General features: G+C 38.4%; 1 protein-coding gene across 1 annotated transcript in view; it reads right to left on the reverse strand.

The window, feature by feature from the left end:
• Positions 1-23054, reverse strand: part of DERA (deoxyribose-phosphate aldolase) — a 47908-nt gene that overhangs the window by 19109 nt on the left and 5745 nt on the right. Inside the window, exons 2-6 of the mRNA XM_066549895.1 lie at positions 20501-20598; positions 17498-17645; positions 16716-16811; positions 14957-15091; positions 8042-8170 (exon numbers count right to left, since the gene is read on the reverse strand). Coding sequence (XP_066405992.1) covers positions 8042-8170; positions 14957-15091; positions 16716-16811; positions 17498-17645; positions 20501-20598 — 606 coding nt within the window. The remainder of the gene's footprint in view (positions 1-8041; positions 8171-14956; positions 15092-16715; positions 16812-17497; positions 17646-20500; positions 20599-23054) is intronic.

Here is a 23054-nt window from a genome sequence, read left to right on the forward strand (position 1 = left end):
GGATCTTTTTGTTTTACTTCTAGGGAAAAAACAAGCATTTCTGCAGTGCTCTCTGGAGACACTGAGTTTAAAGCTGAGCTGTAATTTTAACCCAGGCACTGGAAATGGCATCATTACGATAGCACAGGGTCCGCCCAGCTGAAGTTCCTGGAGGATTCTGCCTTGAAGCTGCAACTGGAGAGCTGCTGAGAAGCTGAATGTGCTGAGATCCAGAGCAGCTGCAAACACAGTGCCTGATTACAACATAAACCAAATTAGTTAGCTACCAACAGCATGGCTATGGTGTCAGGGTAGCAGAGAACCAGCTGAGAAATGCCACCCCTCCTCTCCCTGGGGACTAGGATTGCCAAGAAACACAGCATCCCTCTCCATCATGCCCCAACAAGCTGCTTCCACAGCCTGGGGTCAGCTCTGTTCCAAAGCTCCATTTATGAGGAAGGCTTTGTGCTTTGTGAGTTCTCCACAAATTCACTTTCCAGGACTAGTGGGAAGGAGGCTTTTGAAGATACACGACTCACAATTTTGTATTCCATAACTGAAGTTCAGTGTGATGCATGGAATATGGAGCATCATGCCTTGTTTCCTTTTTGGTCCATCACAGATGAATGAACAGTGACAAACTACAAGATTTCACTCCCAAGATATTTGGGATAGGCTGGTAAATTGGACATTGGACTGGCAGCATGACTGCAAAGGTCATGGAAAAAAGATGTGATACTCACGAAGAGCTCCTGGTATCACCAAGGGGGAATCTTTTCTACATCTTAGATTTGGGGAGAACTCAACTTTAGGAATCAGCTGCAGCTGTACACTGCAGAGAAATCACTTTATAGCCCAAATAGCTAGCAGGAAAGAAACATCAAAGGTACAAAAGACAATCAGATGTCAGATCCCTGTTGACTTGCCATGAAGACTATGGCCTTTGCTGTCAATTCAGTCTTTGAAAAATTCTCTCAGAAGGACTACTACAGACACCTCTGGGAAAGCTATTGTCTTTAGTAACTATAAAGTACAGGCAGAAATCTTAAATTGTCTTATCTGAGAGACACTGAATTTTAAAACTACAATTTCTGAAAAGGAATTGAAAAAAAAAAAAAAAAAAACACACCAACAACAAAACCAAATCAGGAACATTTCCCAGGGGATGAAATTCCCAAGTATAGTGTCAAAGGGAATATATTCCATTTTTTTCAATTTTTAACAATCTGAGCTCTAACCAGAGGAACACAGAAAGGCTGGGAGACAGACTCCAAGTAACCCAGGTACCTGCCAAGGAAATTCAAGTTCCTTGTGTAACTCATCAAAAACACTGCAAGTAACCACAGGGGCAAGCTGGAAGAGTCTGTTCCCAAACACCACTGAAATGAGCATATTCTCTGATAAATGCTTTTGCATTTGACCAGCCCTGTGTAGCTCAGTAAGGAATGTGTTCATGCACCCCAGCAGGCAGCTGGGGTGTTCAGTGTTTCCTGCACTTCATGATGTAACATTAAAAAAAAAAAACCAAATGCAGCATCAGCACCATTAGGACAGGATTTGTTAAAGGCTCATGGATGTCTTTATATTGATATCAGTGTGTTTTAACATGCAGCTTTAACACTCGGGTAAGGAAAAAAATCCATGCTCTCCTTATGGGAAACTTCTTGGTTTTGTGCCACTTTTATGGCTCAAGTGGTATTTCACTTCTGTTTGTGCTCACCTCTTGCTATGCCTCTTTGCTTTTGCCTCTGTCCTTATGATTAAATGGTATATTCAAGTGAGTATCCATAGTTTTTTAAAATAATCTAATGATGTTCAAGAGCACATATTCCTGATGTATTTTTCCACTCAACACATTTCTCTTTAGAAGTCTAAATCCACATTGCTGCTGCCATAAGCATATGTCTTCAAATTAGACAGGAACAACCAGTAGGCCCTGATACCTTAAAAAGCAACAACAACAAAAAAATCCAGGACCTACAACCCTAAAATCATGCTTAGTGTATTTCCACATCTATATTAGGTTTCTGTTTAGGAACTGGGTTTTCTAACTAGTGTTCCTACATGCAATCTCTTTTAATATTTCATAAGCCAATTTTATATAATTGATAGGTACAGTAAATTAAATATTTATTTCTATTTTTCACTGGTTTAGTAGAATTTAACACCTGCTACTGACAGAATAAAAAAACCTAACATGAAATATCAAAGAAATAAATAGTACCCAATACATCTGTTGATTTTATGTAATATTTCCATGTTTTAAAATTGCATTTTCTCAAACCATTACCTTCAATAGTGGAGCTCCACAGATGCAAAGTTTTTTTGCCAGGAAGCCCTGTTATTTTGCTGGCATGTTTGACTGGAGCTATTCACTGTGCAACAATTTCTGAGCCTGAGATGATATGAAACTTCAGAAGTTTTAGCTCGAATCCTAACAAGTTATTTAACATAGAAACAAGGTTTCATTCATGGGGAAAATTAACCCAACAGGGGTGCTTTCTCACCTCTTTGCATCAGCTGTTATAAATTGAAAGTATACCATTTAGATATTCCTTAATTAACACATTTTGGAAAGATCTTGAATATCAGCAAAGGTAAAGTGCTATGCAGGCACTGAGGATAATTTGTTAATAGAAAGTTGATCCCTCTCAACAACGCGTTACTCTGTCTGTAGCTGCTATTTCACAACCAAAGGGTGGAGCATCAAGAACAGCCCCTTTCCTAAAGGTCGGGAAGCAGAAATCAGCATCCAAACCCTTGTCCTGAGAGAGGAGGACAAGCCTGGGATTTCTGAGGAGAAACAGCCAGAGCAGGGGCACAGGGAACACACAGAACTCTCCCCTTTGGAAGGACATTTTGGGCAGAGTGCAGTGAGAACAGCAGGAGGAAAGGGACCTCCCTGCTGCTCCTGTGTGCTGCAGTGCACAAAGCATCACCTGGGAGCTCTGCTGGCTCCCACCACTACTCCCAGGACTGGCTGTACCAGGAAATCACAGCCAGCAGCTCCCACCAGAAAGTTTCCAGACTTTCTCTTGCTCCATTTCCCAATTTGAATCGGGACCAAGAGTGTTCCATCTTCATGCACAGGCACAAAAATTTCTACCTTCTAACATTTCTGTTTATATCTTAATTTACTAAGCCTCACAGAGGTTCTATAAAACGTGCAAATGTTAATTTTACACACAGAAAACCAGAGAGGCAAGTAGATTTGTCAAAAGTGATGCTGCAAGTCATTCTGCAACCTCAAACCCACCTTCTGGCTTCCTGACTTGGTGTTCTGGTGAGAAGTGCTTGGAAATAGCATTGTTTCTATTTGTAAGGGGAGATGGTGGAGGGAGAAACTCAGGTCGTGGTGTGGGTAACACAAAATCAAACAAACAGGTACAGAGCTGACAAGTTTTACACTGTTTTACACTGGTATTTCTTCTTGGACTTCATTGGAGGGTACATATTCTTATTTTCTGATTACAGGAGAAGACCATCAATAGAACAGACTTTGCACAAAATTAGCGGAGTTGCCAGGCATCCTGCTCTGACAAATATGAATGGCCCCAAATAAAGATCTCCCCTCAGATATGGCTGTGTAGGCAGGCACACAGCTCAGTAAGCACATAAATAAATGCATAACAAAATGTGCCATTGCATGCACGTCTGGGTTTTTAACAAACTGCAAACAAATGAGGCTTCGCTCTATGCACTCTAACTCTGTTCTCACTTCACAGACTCTTTGCATCTTTATTTTTCCCCCAACATCTTTGTTTCTCTCAAGTGTTACTTCTGTCCTCTACTTACCCATGCAGGGTTCTGTTGACTCAACTGGAAAGACTTTCATGAAAGCCTGCCCTAGCCTGTCTCAACGACTTTCCATCATTCCTTCACTTCTGATTCCCTGCACACATATTCCTGAGTTCCAGACAGATTTTTAAGTCTCATTTCACATTCCTTCAAGGTCTGCTTTACTTAAGCCCCACTATTTTTTATTTTATTTCTTTTTCTTTTTTGCTACTAGTCTTTGTATGGCCTCTCATCAGCAATTCAAACCTGAGGATATTGTGATTGCATTGTTGGAACTTTTCAACTCCATGCTTATCTATCACGCCTACATTATTTCTAGTGATTAGCTGCAGTATCACTGTTAAGCTTGTAGGCAATTACCTCATTTAAGGCAGCATCCTTGTAGTGCCTCACTGAACATGCTGTTATCAGCATTTTCATACTGCTGGCTTTTTTTTATTTCTCCCCATTCTGTACCAGAACAAATGAAGTCACTTGTTTCTGTTCCAGCCTCTTTGAGGCTGATTGTATTTAAAGATACTCCATCTTTTGATCTTACACTTAATTCAAAAACTTTTTAGTCCATGATATCATTCAAAACTTTGAGACACACTGCCACGCTGCATCTTGGTTTTCCACAGTGTGTTTTGAGCTTGTTCTTTGCACTAAACTTTCAGTGATGTTAACTAGAGCACAACAATGATGTTGTGATGTTGAAGATGCAGAACAACCACAGACTATGCAGAATGCTGCAGCAGGCAGGGAAGTGATCAACTCCCAGTATAATTCCAGTATAATTAATAATTAATTAACTATAAGCAATAATTACTGTCCTGATAACCCCCTTTAAGCAGTCAACTACAACCACCTCTACTCTCAGATAATGGCCAAGAAAGCCTCAGCCACCAGTCAGTGCCAAGTACTCTTCCCACACACTCCTGAGAGTAAGGACTCCCTGACCTGCCCCCAGCCCCATACTGGACCTCCAGACCAGAGCTGAACATCATCTGCCACCCTGGAGAGCATTCAGAGACAGATCACAGCCATAGAAAGGAGCTGTTTCTGATTTCTGATGGATGTTTTACAGGTAGAGTGTGCCCTTTACAGACACACTATAAACCCAACACGGTTGTATTTCAGACAAATAAAAAGACACAAAGTGAAATTTTGTTTATGTTACCAAGCCTCCTTTCATTTGCAAATGCTCTGAGCTCTAAAAACTGACTTGGTATCAAATTACAGCTGACGTTGTAGACTCATAATCAAATCAACACATAATACAACTCACATGCTACTGAGTGGGGACCCTTATTTTTGTATTGAGCATGAGACTTAAAGCCAGAAACTCACAATTGATCTCAGTTTGACTTTTGCTTTGTCTGTTATTATCTTTGTCTCATATTTCGTTTTGTTTCTTTTTAATTACTTTACTCTCTGTCCCCAAAGCAGAGTGAAAAATGCAGTCAGTTTTCTTGAGAAGCTCATGCACTCAAATCACCACCACGACTTGAAGAAGCACAAGAAATGGCAGTGGAGGCCATAAACCCAAAATTCCCTGATGCAGTGCTAGGGGTTTGTCTCAGGCAGCTTTCCAAAATCGAGGTGCTCCCTTGGCAGTGGGACAGAAGCACTGCTGTGCAGAGCTCCCTGGCACCCTGCCCTCCTGAGCACTGCTCAGGTTATTCTTGCCAGGTGAGTCACTGGCCTTACAGGCATGTCAGTCTCCTTCACTCAGAAATAGCTTCTTAAATATTCCAGAAGAATTTATGCTGTGTCAGTCAAGTTGGTAAAGGCATGGTTAAAAGAATTTAAGACACCTGTGGGCTTCCTTCCTCCCATTCTGATGTCTTTCCCCATGTGGACTTTACTAGAGAGGAAAAAGTAGCCATGGAGAATTATTTCAGAGAAAACAGGAGTCAGGAGCCATCAGCTTACATAGAGGAAAATTATATATAATATACTAGTTTATATAAAATTAAATATTGTTATATTTTTATTTATTTATTTACTTATTTATTTTATTTTTTATATTTTATATAGCTTTAATTATATTAATAATATTTATACTATATAGTTAAATTATATCTTATTATATTTTATATTCTTGTAGATATTACGTAATATATTATATATAGTATATTATATAATATATAATTTACATATAGTATATATATGTTATAATATATAATATATTTGATCTATAATATGATATATTATATTAATAAATAACGATTATAAATATTCTATATTATTAAATATTGTTACTATAATATTAATAATTAATATTACTGTAAATATTCTGTATTATATATTATATTTTATATAATATAATATAAATTATATTATATAAAATATATTATACCCCTGGTGGCTTTGTGCTTCAGGACCCTGGTGAATGTGTGCATGCTCATCAAGGCACTTCAAACCTCTGTAACCCCAGGATTTTGTGCTCCCCATATGACAGGCTGGCATCATGGACAGTGAAGCAAGAACAGTTTGAGGACTGCACATCCCCAATTGACCTGATACAACTGCATGCAAAGCAAAGCTGTAAACCAGATACTGAGGCTGTGACCATTTAAAAAACACCCTAAAACACTGCCAACCAATCAAAAACCCCACACCTAACTAGTTAACCCTTTTTTGGAATAATTTTCAATTGTAATTCTTTGAAAACAGCTCACAATGACACATGAGAAGCACTTCTAACAGCACAGCTGAAGAACTTTATTTTGCTGTAAAGGACAAGAGGAACTGGTCAGAGGCAGCAAAAACTTCTAAAGCCACTTTTTCAGTTGAATCCACCCTACTATGGATTCACTTTCTCCCCAAAATGATACAAAGATACAAATAAAACAAAAATCAACTGGAATTTTAGGCTCTCAGCAGTTCTGCCAAGTTGGAGTCTGAAAGCCTGGCCCTCAATGGATGTATCTAGAGTGCAAATAAATTCTTATTTTTATGCCTACCCACACAGAAAGAGCAAAAGACTGAAATAAGGAAATTACTGGATATATTCAGATGGATAAGTATCTTGTAAAATGAATAACTAGGCAAGGAAAATCATTAACAATAGAGCCATCTGCTGTATTTCAAAAAAACTACACCAGCAAAATTCTGAAAATGCTAAAATGCTTTACAGGCTGAATTTCTCACTACTCAGTGGTAAAAAAAGTTATCACAATGATTAGTGCATCAGTTTAAATAAGAGGAAATGTGTATTTCTTACACCTCTTCTAATTAAAAGCAATATTTAGTGGCATAATACTGATCCTCTGTGTCTAATGATACTAATTGACATTGTAGCTGGGCTTGTTAGAAGCCTGAAATGCTCTCCATTCCACTTGAATCAAAGAAGCACAGAATTGTGTATGGTAACAGTGAGGTCAGCAGCAAGCTGAATATTTGTTTAAATACTGACAAGACACTTGATTATGTTTTTCTTGCTTTAATACAGGAATTTCAAGTCTGAAGGAAGAAAAAAGGAGGAAAAAAATTAACTTAAAACTGAGGGAAAGTTTAGAAGACCGACTAACCCAAGTGGTTCTCAGTCTATCTTTACACTTCTAAAAATAAATTTGAGGAGCCCACTTTCAAGCACAGTGGGAAAAGCAAGCACCGGGGAGCCAATTCCCAATTTTGCATCGCCGACATAGCACTAAAACACAGACCTATAATCCTGGTTCAGCTAGGAAAAGTTGTACCAAAGCTGCAAAGAGAGAATGTACTGCTGAAAATCTGGGATCAAATGGGTGCTAAACTAAGAAAAATGTAACAAAGTATGCACAGGCCCTGGGAACTCTGTCCTGTTCTGGAAGGTTGGTTTCCTGAGCTGCCCTCTCAGAGGTGGTTAGAAGTGATCACAAACCAAAACTGAGAGCTTTTGGCACGAATCTGTGCTGGGAAGTTCTCCTTGCATTTAAAACAAGCTTGTGAGCCACCTACCCACATCCTAGCTGTACATGACCACAGCTGCCTCCAGAAGCGTGTCTGCCCCAGATGCCTTTATTGAATACTCTGATCAGATCAGATGTTTGACAACAAATTTTACTTGTTCCTACAACCCTTGCCATTCAGCAGTTTCATACTTGACATTTCATGCAGTTTTTTGTAGGTTACACAAAACAAGTGACACTTCATTACTCCACCTGCAGCTTCTGTAATTGCTACACAAATTTTTTCCACCATTGACAAAACCAAACTTCCACGACTGGAATTTCTTAAAGCCTCATAAATAATATAGCAAAGACATTCTTAGCTTAAAAGGAGAACCAAGGGTATTTACCTGCCATCATAGCTATCATACTGGCTTTGTAGACATTGGCAAAGGAGCCCAGTTCACCTGTGGCCAAGATTGTTTTCATGTGAGCTTCTCCACAGGCTGCACGGCACAGACGGATCTCCTCGTACAGACCTGGGGAGAAAAGCATGTTGGAATGATCAAAGTTGCCTGAGAGATATTTTCAAGTATGGCTGTAATTTCCACTTCTGGATTAATTTCCAATCTTATAATTAGTCGTAGCACTCAGGAACTTAAGTTTTGTAAGTTCAATAAATTACATGACTGGAGGTAATTAACAACGCCGTGCAGTTTCAGACTTTACCTAATAGCTATTAATGTCTGTTCTCTCAAAATACAAATGTACTAAATACCCATGAATACATCAGCAGTAAAAAATGCTGTGATAGTAAAGATTGATCTTAAACCAGCTTTCCCAGCAATAAATATGGTAGTACATTGAATCAATACTCAGAATAGCTATGTTTTCCTCTGCACCTGGCCAGTGGAACCCTCCCTTTTACCCTTCCTGGTAAAATTCAGCAATGCTCCCACAAAAGTTTACACAGAGGGAGACTAAAAGAGCCAGAAACTAATGAAGCATTGCTGTCAGAAGTTGGCCACTTGGGGATGTTTAAGATTGCTCCTGTGTGGGGAGAAAAGCAGCTCTTACAGTGCACAGCTACCATTTCTAGATTTTGAATTTAAAAAAACCTAAGATGCAAAATAAACAAACAGGATGCTTTGCAAGAGGGTCCTTTTGACAAACTATACTCAATCTTCAATCACATAATCAAGAAGTTCTTTGACAGAAGGCTAAAACGCAGCTTTAAATAGGTCTTGCTAAAACAGTCCAGGCTAGAAACACTTTTGGTTTTTTTTCAGCAATGCTAAACTTCTTTTCCCCTCAGCCTTTAAGTGAGACCTGGAAGCATGGGGCAGGGTTTGGCAGCTGTGGCAGGGCCCTCATCCCTCTGATGCCATGGGCACACCAGGGTGTCCAGAGCTGGAATTGCTGGGCTGGCCTTCTGAGACACGCTGCACACATTAGCAGACAACTGGCTGACGCACTTAGCAAGTCCCTTTATAGACACCAGGCTTCACCTTGTTTCTCACTGTGTACCAAAGGTGTGAATTAATCAGAACTAGCATGCCGCCTAACATGTTTTATTGATCAATTGGTGATGCTCCAGAAACCTACATCAAATCAAGGCTCAAAAAGGAAACACAAAGGACCTGTGCTATTTTTTTTTTTCTGCATTTAATAATCCTGCTCATGTTAGATCCAAATGAAATCTCTTTTTGTGGAGCAACTCTTTTCCTGAAGCTTTTGAAAACCCAGAGAAAGCAGCTTTCTTCTTCTTCTAGTTTCAGTAACAAGAGGAAAAAGTTTTCCCTACCTTCAAGATACGCCACCAGAAATGTCAAAACAAAACCAACAAAATGTACATTTAGGTTGGATTCCATGAAAAGAAATTCCATCCTCACAGCTGTTGTTCCCTGGCACTGCAGCTCCAGCAGCCTCCCTTGCAGTTGGAAGGTGCTTATACATGCAATTAACGTCAGGCTGGTTCGAGCAGCCTCGCCGCCTGCCAGCACTCATCATCCCACGGCCAGGAACCACTCAGGATCCTCAATCACCCGTGTCTGGCAGCTTCGCTGGGGTGGAGGAAAAGTGGGCACACTTCAGTGGGGCAGGTGTGTAGGTAAGAAATGCTGTTCTTTATTCAGAGACCAATTATTGCAGACAACGGCTGACGTTCACAGGGCATTTTCAATAAAAGTACAGAGAGAAATGCAACTACATTTGGGGCAGAGCATCCCAGTCCCAGTGCAAGCTGGGACTGCTTTGATGCACAACAAGTGTAAAAACTCCTGCTCCTTTCAAAAATAAAAAGAGAAGTTTCAGTACTCAGTCAGATTTAAAACAAGGCACAAATAACAGGATTATCCTGAAAATCTTGGGCAAATGTCTAAATGTCTAGTCAGGCACACTTCAAAATGTACTCAGTGTTTCAAGGAGTGCTGGGCTTCCTGTGGGACAGCCTAGGCTGCCAAAAAGTCCAGCACTTAAGGACTCAGTTCCACCAGGCTGAACAGCAGCAGGATCAAAGCTGGGTGCTACAAAAGCAGGAATATCTGTGAGCTGTGCAGATCACCAGCAACTGCCACAGCACACACAGCACCTCTGGTTAGCAGCAGCGAGTGGCACAAAGATTTTGGTCAAAAATCTCTCTCACAGGAAACCCTGCAGGCATATTTTCAACTAATGAGCTAAGAACACCATGGAGAGGCTGCAAGAGAATTTATTTTTGACTCCTAAAAACAAGGAAAAAGCAAAAGCTCTCAAAGCAAATGGCCAGTGCTCTCCAGCATATTAACCAATATTATCCATTCTAAAAGCAGTCTAAATCTTAAGCCAGGAAAAAAAAAAAAGAAAAAAAAAAAAAAAGAAAAAAAGCCAAGAAAACCCAAACCAATAAACCCATAACAAAACCCCAAAGCAAGCCAACCTATATAGAATATACCCAGAGCCAGCTGCTCACAAATGCAGTGTGCAGTATCTCTACTGACCCAGCTGTTAAAATGGATGTGACATAAGAACTCTTCTACTTTGCACCACTTGAGATACCTGACAGTTTTCATGAACTTTAGATCTGCTTTTACTAGATGCATTTATAGAAGTCAGAAAAAATCCTATTTTGTAGGGAAAAAAAATGCTTTTGTAGCTGTGTTTTTAATTCCACTGTTATAAAACACAAGAGTTGTAAGTGTCCTTGTAATGTTGCTAACACTGTAAATGAACATTAGTACATTATATTGAATTTTTGCAACTATTAAATACAGCAGAGAAAATGTTCCTTCCATGTACATTTCCCAAGCAAACATCCCTGATAATTTCTGCTAGCTGTAATCTGCACTAGGTTGTCTAGATGGTCTGTTACTTTGGTATAGTACATTAGTCCTAAAACTAACAAAATAAAGGGGATAATCCAGATCTCTTACAAAGGAAATGAAAATATTAAAGGAGGGAAGAAACCACACTGCTTAAAATTTTTTTATGGAATAGCTCTTCTTCAAAAATGTGGTGATAAAATCACTTTTCTTTAAAAAAATTCAATTTTTTTGGTGTTTTTATCTAGTCAGTGACAACGAATAGAAATTGAGATGAGAAGATATTTTGATTTCTGTTAGCCCAAAAGATCAAGGTGATTGTGACGGGCTGGAAACTGGAAAATGAGCTGGAACCCCTTGTGTCTGGCATGTTAATGGCAGGTTTGTTAACAAAATGACAAGCACGAGGCTATCAGCACAACACAACCCCCTCACATATGTGCAACTCCAGGGATTCACGTTCTGGAGATAGAGTTGGGCTTCAGGAGCCCGAGCTGCTGCTCCTGCCAGCACCAGATGGAATTTGTGCAGTGTCACTGATATTTTCTCGAAAAATCCCTTCGCCTGAGAAGCTGAGAAGCCTCAGAGAAAAAGGAAAACAATATTATCTCATTTGCTTCTCCTGTGTTTTTGCTGCTTTGAAATGTGATTGGAGATTGTTTATCCAACATGTGAATTGGTTTTACTTCATGACCAACCACGGTCAGGCTGTGTTGCACTCAGGAGAGAGTCACAAGTTTTTGATTAGTATCTTGTTAAGCCTTCTGTAAGTATCCTTTCTCTATTCTTTAGTACAGCTTTAGTATAGCATAATATATCATATACTATATACTATATAATATATATATTATATATAATACACAGTAGATATATAATATATTATATAATTAATATAATAAATATAATTAATATAATATATAATTAACATAACATAATAATAAATATAATATAATAATAAATTAGCCTTCTAAGAACATGGAGTCAGATTCTCAATTCCTCCTTCATCCCAGGAACCCAGCAAATACTGCAGTGCAGCAGGGCAGTCTGCACATCTAGAAATGGTAAATCCAGCTACAACCCTCCTGAACGATGTGGGGAGGCTTCTCCAAGGCTCTGGAGCAGGGAGTGTCTTCTGCCTGTGCTGCTTATGAAGTATATAGCACAAAATAAGGTCCCAATCCCTGATCAAAGCCTCTAAACCCACACCTAAAATATCATCAGCAGTGAAAAGCACCTTTCATAATGGGGCTATACCATGGATGCAGCCATGCTCAAGTTTCTCAGAGTATAACTGGGCTGGGTTTTTTTCCCTTTTCTTACAGGAAAATTCAACTGCCACAGAGCAAATGATGGGTGAACAATGCTCCTGCAGCCACTGACAGTGTAGCATGTCCAGGTGTTTGCTAACAGCTGTAGAATTAGGAATTAGCACTGACATTACTGCACCCCACACAACTTCAGGAGGTACAGCAAATGCTTATGACAGGGGGGAAAAATTAATAATAAATAGATCCAGTCTATTTTAACAATTTGTTGGTCAACTTGATCACTTCTCACATAAAGGCTCCACATTCTGTGTCTAAAGGAAGTGTCCAAATTGAGAATTTATGTTTAATCCATACTTTGTCAAGTAATACAAGGCAAAAGCTGAGTAAACTACTTTAAAGTAGTATTGCTTTAAAAGCTAAAAGCTTATGAAAGGTATGGAAATTCATAAACTTATTTCTCATTTCATGTTATTTTCTGATGTAATTTAGCTGTCCAATAAAGCTGCTTTCATACTCAGCATTATTTAAAAGATCTTAACAATTACTTCACAAAGATCTGGAAAATGCATTCTAAGTGTCATAAAGACTCCAGCAATATTCAAGAACTTCTTTAAAATAACTTGACATAATTGGACATACACTAAAATATTTAATAACCAAACAAGCCTTTGAAGCAAATCACAAAGCAACACTATTCTATTGTGGTGACCCCAATTATTGCACAGGCTAGAAGAAAAGCTAGAAATGAACTAAAAAGCACTCCACCACATAGATTTTTTTTCAATAACTTCTGAGGTTGTGAAGACTGTCAGTATAAGAAAATACCCATTGAAGCATATTATTATTATTGTTGTTTTTATTATTATTATTATAATGACTACTACTATTAGCATAAGTTATAATACAATTGCAAGGCAGCTTTAGTTGATGAAGCACCTAAAACACAGGCACAGGTACTGCTCTACTTAATTTTATGTAATATAGGGATTTAGCCTAAAAAATCCTTTTTTGTCTCTTCTTTTAGATTTCTTATATGTATTTTATAGATTATTCTAAATTATTTCTAATCACACAGGTAACATATCTACTGAAAGCTAAACAGGAAGACAGGACACTAGATTTTCACCAAAATATCCAGATCACCTGATGAAATACCTTTATTTTTATATAGAAAAGTTAAATATTGTAATTTTTCACCTTGTGACATCTCTATGGCAAGTAAATTCTGTCTCTGCAGTAGCATTTTTTCAAGATCACATAAACATGTGTCACAAACAGATTCAGATTCATAAATAAACTTAGGAAATCATTTGGAAATAATTTGAATTCTGCCATTGATGAAAAAAATTATATTATTTATATTTATATCTATATTTATATTTATAGTTAATATTTTATATGTTATATAAATATACTAATATATATTTTACAGTATATAAATTATATAGAATCATTTTATACTTTATATAAAATATACACTAATGTATATTTAATATATATTTATATGTATATATATATATATATAAATATATCTTTCATATATATATATATATATATAAAATAAGGCTGTCTTTCAACCTTGTCAAGACTTCAGCTCTGGATAAAAGAACATGCATTCCAAATTAAAAGCCGTCCCTAATTTACTTATTTAGTAAAGTGACAGCTTTATATCACATCTATCATTGCTGTGTCTGTGTACTCCTCCCTTGTAATTTGTGACCACAAAGAGTAATTCATATCCCGTTCATTTCAGTCATGATCCAAACTCTCTCTCTGAATCCAAGGCCTGTATTTCTCCTCTGAGTTCTCCCTCATATTAAAAAAAAAAATTATTAATCCTTAAATAATTAAGACCAAAAGAATGGAGATTTCAAATACTACAAAAGAGGCCAAGATATTACAGCAAGGAACCAGTCTTGAAGACACAGATGCAGAAACATGTGGGGGTTTTTGGTTCAATTCTAACTGTTAATTGCAAGAAGACTAGTAAACATGATCTATTACCATTAGTTCTGTTATTTCCTTAAATAAAGTCAGGTACGAAGGCTTTATTATAAAGTCTGCCAAGCAAATAGGATATTCTGGCACTGCATTATACAGCTAAATGGAAAATTTATTCCAAGACAATGATGTGTCCACCTTCATATGGAGATTAGTTACAGGAGCACTGTCAGCACTTAAGGCAAGCCATTCACAGTACATTAAGGATGCAATTAGAGCAAAAACCATCTTCAGCATTATTGTTCCTACTAATTAGTAGTAGTCTACAGATGCCAGAACATCAATAATAATATGAACAGTCAATTTGTTCCCTCAACTTTCAGCAAAAAGAAAACAACTAAAATACGTGTTTTCCTCAAGAAATGAAACATGTATATTTTAAAAGGTATCATCTACATTAGCAGCCCCTTGGGCTTTCTAACAAAACTCTTCAAATAATTAGTCTTTTACTTGCTATTTTTTTTTTAATGCTGTACACAAAATCCTCTCAAGGCACGGAGGGAATAGATGGGAATTTTCAAACCACAAAGTCATTCTGCTGGCCCAGCCTGCCACAACTTCCAACAGGATTCCTCTCAAAAAATGCAACCCTTTGTTATGATTTTATTAAATAGTTTTTATTTAGCTCAGAGTCCCAGATTACTCTGAGGGGAAAAATCAAAAACTTCAAGAATTGATGGAGAGACAAAGACAGACCCTGCATGTGCATATAGAAAGGTTTAGGTTCTTTGCCATAGGAACTTTTTTTTTTACTTACCTTCCCACTGGCCAGTCAGCACCAGACTCCTGCTAATGACAATGTCAATCTCTCGGGCCCCATATTCCACTGCCAGCCTTATTTCAGCCAGTTTGGTCTCCAGAGGAGTTTGTCCAGATGGAAACCCAGCAGCCACTAGCATGAAACGGGTGCAGGTAGAAGGAAGAAATGTTTCATGAATGTGTTACAGTTTTAGAAATTGACCATAAAATTGAAAATACCAGTAATGCACCAAAAAGTTTGAACGTTATTTTTTTTGTTTAATGGTTGCCATTAAACAAATTAAAAATTTTTAATTTAAAAATTTTACAGGCACCTCATCCTACTGTCTCTTCATCCACAAGAAACATTGGCTCTACCCTCAAAAACCCATGTCCAGCAAGGCAAGTGCATCTTGTGAAAAGATCTTTCACATGCCTTGATGTTTTCCAGAACACCCTAGATAAAAGCACAATACCTATTGCTTCCAGCAGATTGAGCAAACAAGGAGTGAGCTCAGATATGAAGCAATATATAAATTTTTAATTTTCTCCAATTCTTTTAAGTAGTATCTTGACTTAAATGTTGTTTAATGGTTAAATCACTTAATAATGTTGTTTAATGGTTAAATCACAATATAGCAAAAATTGCTTTCAATGGGTTCCATTTAAGATTATGCTTATGATGGTTAAGTAAAAAAATCAAAGGTAACTTTGGAAATGGAAAAAATAATGGCTTTGTCAGAGATTGTCTTCCTCTCTGACATATAAATGCATTTAGTACATATTTTTCCCCTACACAACAATGAAACAAGAACAGAAAACTCACATGTTTCTTAGCATTAAATACCTGATCTAACTTCAAAGTCAGCCCCTGCTTTGAGCAGGGGGTTGGACCAGATCTTATCCAGGGCTGCCTTCCAACCTGAGCAATTCTTCGATTGTACTTCTTGCTTCCTGCACATTCAGGATTTGTCCCTCATGTGTGATGACTGGAGAAGAGCTGACCATGTTAGATTTTGGGTGTGAAAGTCCTGAACCTATGGCTGCTCAGCAGGCAACAGCCCCTGGCTCTGCTCACAGCTTCCTTGGAGTCAGCCTGCAGGATGTGCTGCTTTTGGCTGGGATAGTTATCCCCATTGTGGCTGGGCTGGTTTGGGTTTGTGCAGGAAACAGCCTTGGCTCTCCAGGGATGGTTTGGTAAGTGCAGAGTAGTGCCAGCACAGAGTCAAGGCCTTTTCTTGGTGAGTGGGCTGGGAGTGCACAAAAAGGCAGCTCTTATGTGAAACCACAAATTTTCTCACTTTTACTCTTCCAATTCTCTTTTCCCCTCCATCCTGGAAGTGGCTGTATGAGTGAGTGTGGCACACAGTTGCTGCCTTGTGCTAAACCTTGACACAGGATTGCACTTAGAAGCTAAACATGATAGGGAAAATAAACCTTTATTAGAACTCACATCATCACCATCATCATCTATTTAGTGTATACTGATACTTGTTCAGCACTCTATCTTAATTTCTTCTGTCCAGGTGAGAAAAACACTGATATATTTTAAAGGTCTCTTTGAAGAGCTTCCAGCAAAAAGACTTGGCATTCCTAATAAGCTTGAAGTTGGAAGACAAGAGAAGATGACACCAGAAGAAAATCCTCCTTCCATTCCTTTCCTTTCCTTCCACCTGTTACCTTTTCACCTTACTCCCTGACAAGTCCAAACTTCTGGATTCCTCTATGTATTTCATAGCATCAGATTATTTAATGGGATATTTTCAAATAACTCTTACCTGAAGCCACTGGTATGGTACAACCAGCAGCTTTGAGGGTGTCCACGGCATCAGAGACTCTTGCAGAATACACACAAACTGCTGCAACAGTGATACCTGCAAAAGCAAAAGCCACAGTTCCCTTTTTCATACAGAGAATTCCACCCTCTCCATGAGCACATGTGCATTGTCCTCACCTCCCACTCCTGTGTTCTCACAAGGATTTAAGCAGCACACCAGGGATGTCTGTTATATTGCTCCAATGGTCCAGGTAATTCTTGTGCTGTTTCCTCCCTCACATCCCTTCACCAGACCCTGGGAGCAAGTCTGCATTAGCAGGAGTTAAAACTCCAAAGTTTTTATTGACAGACTCACAGTTTAATGCCAACACACTCAGTTAAGACTTGATCACAGTTATGCTTGATCAGCAAATTGCTGCAAGAGAAACGGCACTGCCAAGCTCTGCTCTTACTTGTGGAGCCAGACTGAGCCCAGCAGCAACTGAGCAGTATTTATGTTAATGCAGCCCTCCTGCATTTCTAGCTAAAGTGCTCCTCTCTCCAACTCTCAGATAATTGACCCCATATGTTATACTTCAGCTGTCTGAAGAGTCCATAAATCCAAGTTTTTAAAAAAAGACTGATCTTTGATTTTTTATGTGTAAGGCTTCAGTCAGAGGCCTGATCTCTCTTTGGTCCACACCACTTCAAGCAGTGGACCAAGGTCCTTTCCGAAAAGTGAGAAAATAATGAGGAAACACAGACATTTCCTCTAGAAAATACACACCCCAAAAGCCACCATACCTTTATCATGCATGTCCAAGGCTTTGAGCAGATCTTCTCTGATAGGGTGCTTTGCTTTAAAACACAGCCTTTGAACATTTGAAGGAGTATCATCACCTGAGAGAGTGGTGAGGTCTATGCAGGTGACAGCTTTCAGCAGCCAGGCTGCCTGCAAAGGGAACAAAGCAAGGAATGGAGCATTTCTCTTTGCACTTCCAAGGCCAAACTGCCTTAGAAGTGCAGGAATCAGGATCCTGGCTCTCACTCTGACAGTGGGGAAATGTATAGGATGTAACATATAAGCAAATAATAGCTTAGGATAGACAGGCTGGCAGATATTTCTTCATGTCTTCAGCAGTATTTAATGATACAGAGGATACTTCCTCAAAAGGATCTCAAAAGGATCCACTTCTTTTTGTGTGAATCAGGAATAACAAACATCTGTAATTTTGGTGCAAAAAAAAGCCCCAAAAGCAAGAGGTAAGAGACAAGGTTAAAGCACTCTTTAGATGGAAATGCTTCAGAATTTTAAAAGACTTATTAATCAAAGATTGGAACAGAAGCATAACTAAAAATTTTATGAGGTTTTTTTTTTTGCTGAACAAAAATTGAGCTTAAGACATTATTTTGAATTATCTGTTGAAGGTCTTCCAGAAAATGCTCATTTACAGCAATGGCTTCACTCTAAGCTGACTTCTCTTACAGGACAATTGTACAGGGGGACAGTTTGCAATGGCAATGGGGTAATGAACCATCACTGGTCTCAGTTAATCTAAGCCTGACTGATTGTTTCTGCTTCCTCCTTTCATCCTATAATTATTTGAAACTAGAAATAGTTTTATGTTACTTTTACTTGGATGTTTTTATCCTCTGTTTGAGGGAATTTTTGGGAATTTTTATCTCCTCTCCTATGACATGAATTACAGTCATCAAGACAGATGTAGTCAGGGGGTTTCAAGAACTGGTATAAACTTCAGGCTTTTTAAAAGGGTTTTCCAATTGGGTATTTTGGGAAACAGGCTACAGGATTTGGATCTGTGATGCTGCTCACATTCAAACATGTACAGGTTCAAAATCAGCTCTGTTAAGAAAACAGCACATGACTGCCCTGCTGTGACAATGTTCAAACAGAGGAGAGATGCTTCTGACACCCTTCAAAGTAAAGCCTTGCTTGGGTTTCTGTGTTTCTCAGTTTCTTTCTTTCGTTTTCTTTCCTGTATTTCTACATAGGAGAGGGGAGAAGTGTTAGGAATAAACATCTGTTTTCCAGCTGTGTTGTGGGAGTGACACAAAATCCCTTTCTTCCCAATGAGTCCCTGTAATCAAAGCCAGTAGCTCTCTGTATTTGTTATTTATGGCATCCTCAGTCAAAAGACTTTGTTTTTACATTACTGCACCTGTGGTACCTGAGGATAGCCATGGTTATCCATCTGGAGCTGCTCACTGATGCTATTTCCCAAATCAGAGCTGATAAACCTGGTATCAAGTAACTTTTTATGAGTAAGTGATGCCTCAGGTTTCAGCTCTTATATTTTTCAGATTCTGTGCTGCTTTAGCGTGGAGCTCTGAGCTTCACAGTACAGGATGGTGAGCTCTGTGCACAGAGCAGGGAGACAAAATTCCTGCTCCAGCTGGGGACCAAGGACAAATGATCCAAATCTCAGGCCCAAGAGCACAAACAACGTGGGCTGGAGAGAGAAAAACAAGCAGGATGGGACTGAATAGGCTAAAGCTGGAATTGGGCTAAAGCTTCATGGGCTAAAGCTGCAATTGGACAATGAACTCCAAGATGCAAATGGAGCAGAACTTATAAAAGTGAGAGACCCCATGACCATTCGTGCATTTTGGGACCATTTTGGGTGCAGCCCTGGCTGGGCTGTTGTGCTGCCCAAGGTGGATCCATTGAGGCCTTTTAATAAATCCCTGCTTTATTCTTTAATTCTGTCCAGTCTCTGTCCTAGTTCAGCCTTCACAAGGCATCATAAGAAACTCTAAAGAAATGCTGAGCTGGTGTCTAAATCTCCTCTGTTTATCTCCATTTTTTAAAATTTAATCATAACACACAAAGCACAAACTTTCAGGAAGGAAAAGCTGGCAGGAAACTCTTTTCTATCACCTTCCAGCAGCACCTTACTCCTACATGAAATTATCCCCAAACTGTAATCCCAAAATCTGTGCTCATTGTGAACACAGGTTCAGCCACCTCAGAATGGCTGCACAATGTTCAACTATGTTGAGCAACTTTTTAAAGAACTGAGTATAATTAAATGATTCTTGCTTTGTTCTGTTACATTCCACTCTTAAGATTGATCCTTCAACATCTCCTTCCTCCTGCTTTTCAGCTACTCTTGCCTATAAACAAGTTGTTCAGTGTGCAGAGAGGAGGCATCCCAAGCATTGTTTGCAGAACAGCTGCTTGGTGAATGGAGAAAAAGTTTGTCTTTTTATACTAAGATGGACAATAACCAACCATTTACCTTATCTCAGCAGCTGAAAATCAGTTTCCTAACATTAGTGGGCTCCTTCCCCCTACCAAATGCCACAGCCAGTCAGGATTTTTGATTTTTAGCTAAAAAAAACTCGTTAAGCAATGAAATCACACACGTTGAGAATGTTTAAGCAAAGAAAAATCATCCAGGTAGGTCAAATTTGACAGGGACCATGATCATATCTTACAGCTTTAAAATTAAAAAATAAGAAGGCAGCATGCAGAGAAGTCTGTCTGGAAAACAGAATAAATGTGGAGGGATAGTAATACACAATTTAATCCACTCATGAATAAAGATGACTTAAATCCATTTGCAGTTTTGCCAGTCATGAGTTATATGGTTTTTAACTTGTTTGGATAAATGCATCACCTTATTCCATCCCATCATCATCAAATACAAATTACTAAAATAAGACATGGACAAGCACATCTTTTAAGTTTACATGTATCTTGAAAAAAATTCAATATTACAGCCTGGAGAGGGAGAGTGACTGCTTTAAAAATACAGGAACAGAATGCATAAGAAGAGCACTTACTTGCCAATTACCTTTCAGAGTTTTCCATTTTTTAATTTGTTCTGCATGCCTCACCACTGCAGGTCGATTCACATACACTTTTGAGATCCAGCCAAGTTCTGGGGAGAGATAAAAAAACAAACAAAAAATAAAGCCTCATCTATTTCTGTGTTCTTTTAATATATGGTGTGGTACTTCAGAAGAAAGCTGTAGAAAGTTTGGAGCCTCTGAAGAGAGTGTTGTGCTTTCATGTCCTTCTAATGGCTTGTGTGCTTATCACCAGTCCAAAATAACCTCAGCTTCTGCTAGGGGATGATCTGTGAACTGGATATTTCACACACCATATTCTGTGTGCCATTACAAGTAGATTAACTGAGTGCTGATGAGACAGAGACACTGTCTTGTAGGCTTAAATATAAATTTATTACACATGTAGCATAAAAAAAAAAAAAAACAACCCTACAAAACAGCCTTCTGCCACTGCTTGATGGCTTGTTTCTAGATTCCAGAATTCCCAAAGAGCAGCAGATGCACAGCTTGTACTAAAATAATGAAACTGTCCAGAGCCACAAGAACCAATTATTTGCCACTGCTTAACAAAGGGTAACTGACTGAAAAAGGAGAAGTGAGGGTTCAGGCTCTTGAATCTTTACATTTCTGCTTAGTATGGTAAATCTAGTGTGTAAATTTTAATATGAGAGTACACAGGAAAAAAAAAAAAACTGGAGCATCTTTAAAATCTCTCACATCTCAAAATGTAAATAATTCTTCAAATACCGATCCTACAAGCATTCCATGAAAACACTCTGAAAATAACATCAACAATCATTAACCACCAATCATCAGCAAATCACCACCATCAATCATCAAATATCACCCCCAGTTAAGGTCAGAATATGGACATGGGCATAGACAGGTACTAGGAGATAATAATTCTGGGTGACTGAATTTATTAAGAGCAGTCACTCTATGAATCTTCTTTACTACGGTGGTAAATTGCATTTCCCTTGAGCATATTGATTAAAAAAATGTTTAAAACTTAAAAAAAAAAAGCTGGTAGACAAAATCACTAATTTTGTACAGAAATCTTATACTTTTTTTTTTGCCTACTGAATAGCTTTAATAGCCAAAAAAATGTAGAAAACTAATATACTAGCCAAAGTAAGTGTAAATAAAAGCTTGTTTTCCTAGACTTTCAAAAACCAATTTAGGGTAAAGATGACTCAGAGGAAATGCAGGACAACATGAAACAGCTGAAGAAAATCTTGTTTTGAGGATAAGTAAGCTACCACTGTCTTATTACCACATACAAACTATTAGTGACTGGTACCCACAAAGTGTTAGCTAAAAGCAGAACAAATAAATCAGAGAAGGAATTTCAAAGGGATCCTAAGGAATTTATGGATTTTTTTTTAAGATTGCATTTATGGATTTTTTTTTTTTTAGCATCAGACTCACTGCATGGCAACAAGGAAAAGGGGGAGCTTGGAAAGTTGCAAGCAAGTCAAACAACAAACCCTTGTTATTCTTTCCAAGTTCAAAGTCAGGGGTTTATCCATTCTGTCCCCAAAACAAGGAGCTCAGCTCAGCTGATTTGTAGAAAGCAGGTGAGAAAAAATTGCTAAAAAAACCATGGCTACAACTTTCTTCCTTTTTTGCTTATCAGGATATATTTGACAAAATCCACGTGGAAGGAAAACACACATAAATCAATATATAGAGGAGGGACACACAATCCCTGTGTTATGATTCTTCTGCCACGTGTGCCAAGCGCTGAGGTAGCATCATTTAATCATAATCCCACTTATTATAATAACTTTTGAACCCTTCTGGGTGCATGGTGACCTTTCAGCCCCTTTGGAAAATGTTCTAAAACCAAAGGAAGTAGTTTAGGTGAGGAACTCAGCTTCTCCCTCTCTAATAAGGATTCTTTCAGCTGGTCTGCTCTAACCTGTTCTTTCTACACTTTTGAAACAACCAGGAAAAGCAAGTAGTAAATGATTTATAAAAACAATTATTTGGGAGAAGAAGACAGTGAAGAAGTGAAGACAGTGAAGATAGTGTCCAGTCTGTTAGGGAAAATTCAAGTTTGAGATGAAAATTTAAATGAGATGACACAATTTTTTCCCATGAGTAGGTTAATTCTTCATTAGCCATTGTTGGTAGAGGATTCAGTCTGATAAAGCTGTTGTATCTACCCAACAAGACTCTTGAGCATCCTGACTCAGGTCTAAGCAATTTTTTTAAGATGTTAGAGCCCTGCACACTAAATCAGCTTAAAGGAAATAATCAACTATAAATCCATTTGGAGGAAAAAAAAAACGGGAGAAAAGGTGCGGAAGGAGAGTGGAAGTGGAAATGAGCTACTACTTTTGCTTTGCTCAAAATCACCTGTGAAAGTCACCAAGTATCAGCTGATCAGCAATAGCTGACTGGTTGTTCTCTGCAAATATGACAAAATCCATTGGTTTAAGTCCTTTTCACTGTCTGAGACATTTTCCCCTCTGTTCTCAGGGACTCAAGGCTAGTCACAAAAGTACACATGGCAACTCAGTAATGTCTAATATCTAATTTT

The sequence above is a fragment of the Molothrus aeneus genome, chromosome 5 (genome assembly GCF_037042795.1).
Source record: "Molothrus aeneus isolate 106 chromosome 5, BPBGC_Maene_1.0, whole genome shotgun sequence".
Taxonomy (NCBI): Eukaryota; Metazoa; Chordata; class Aves; order Passeriformes; family Icteridae; genus Molothrus; species Molothrus aeneus.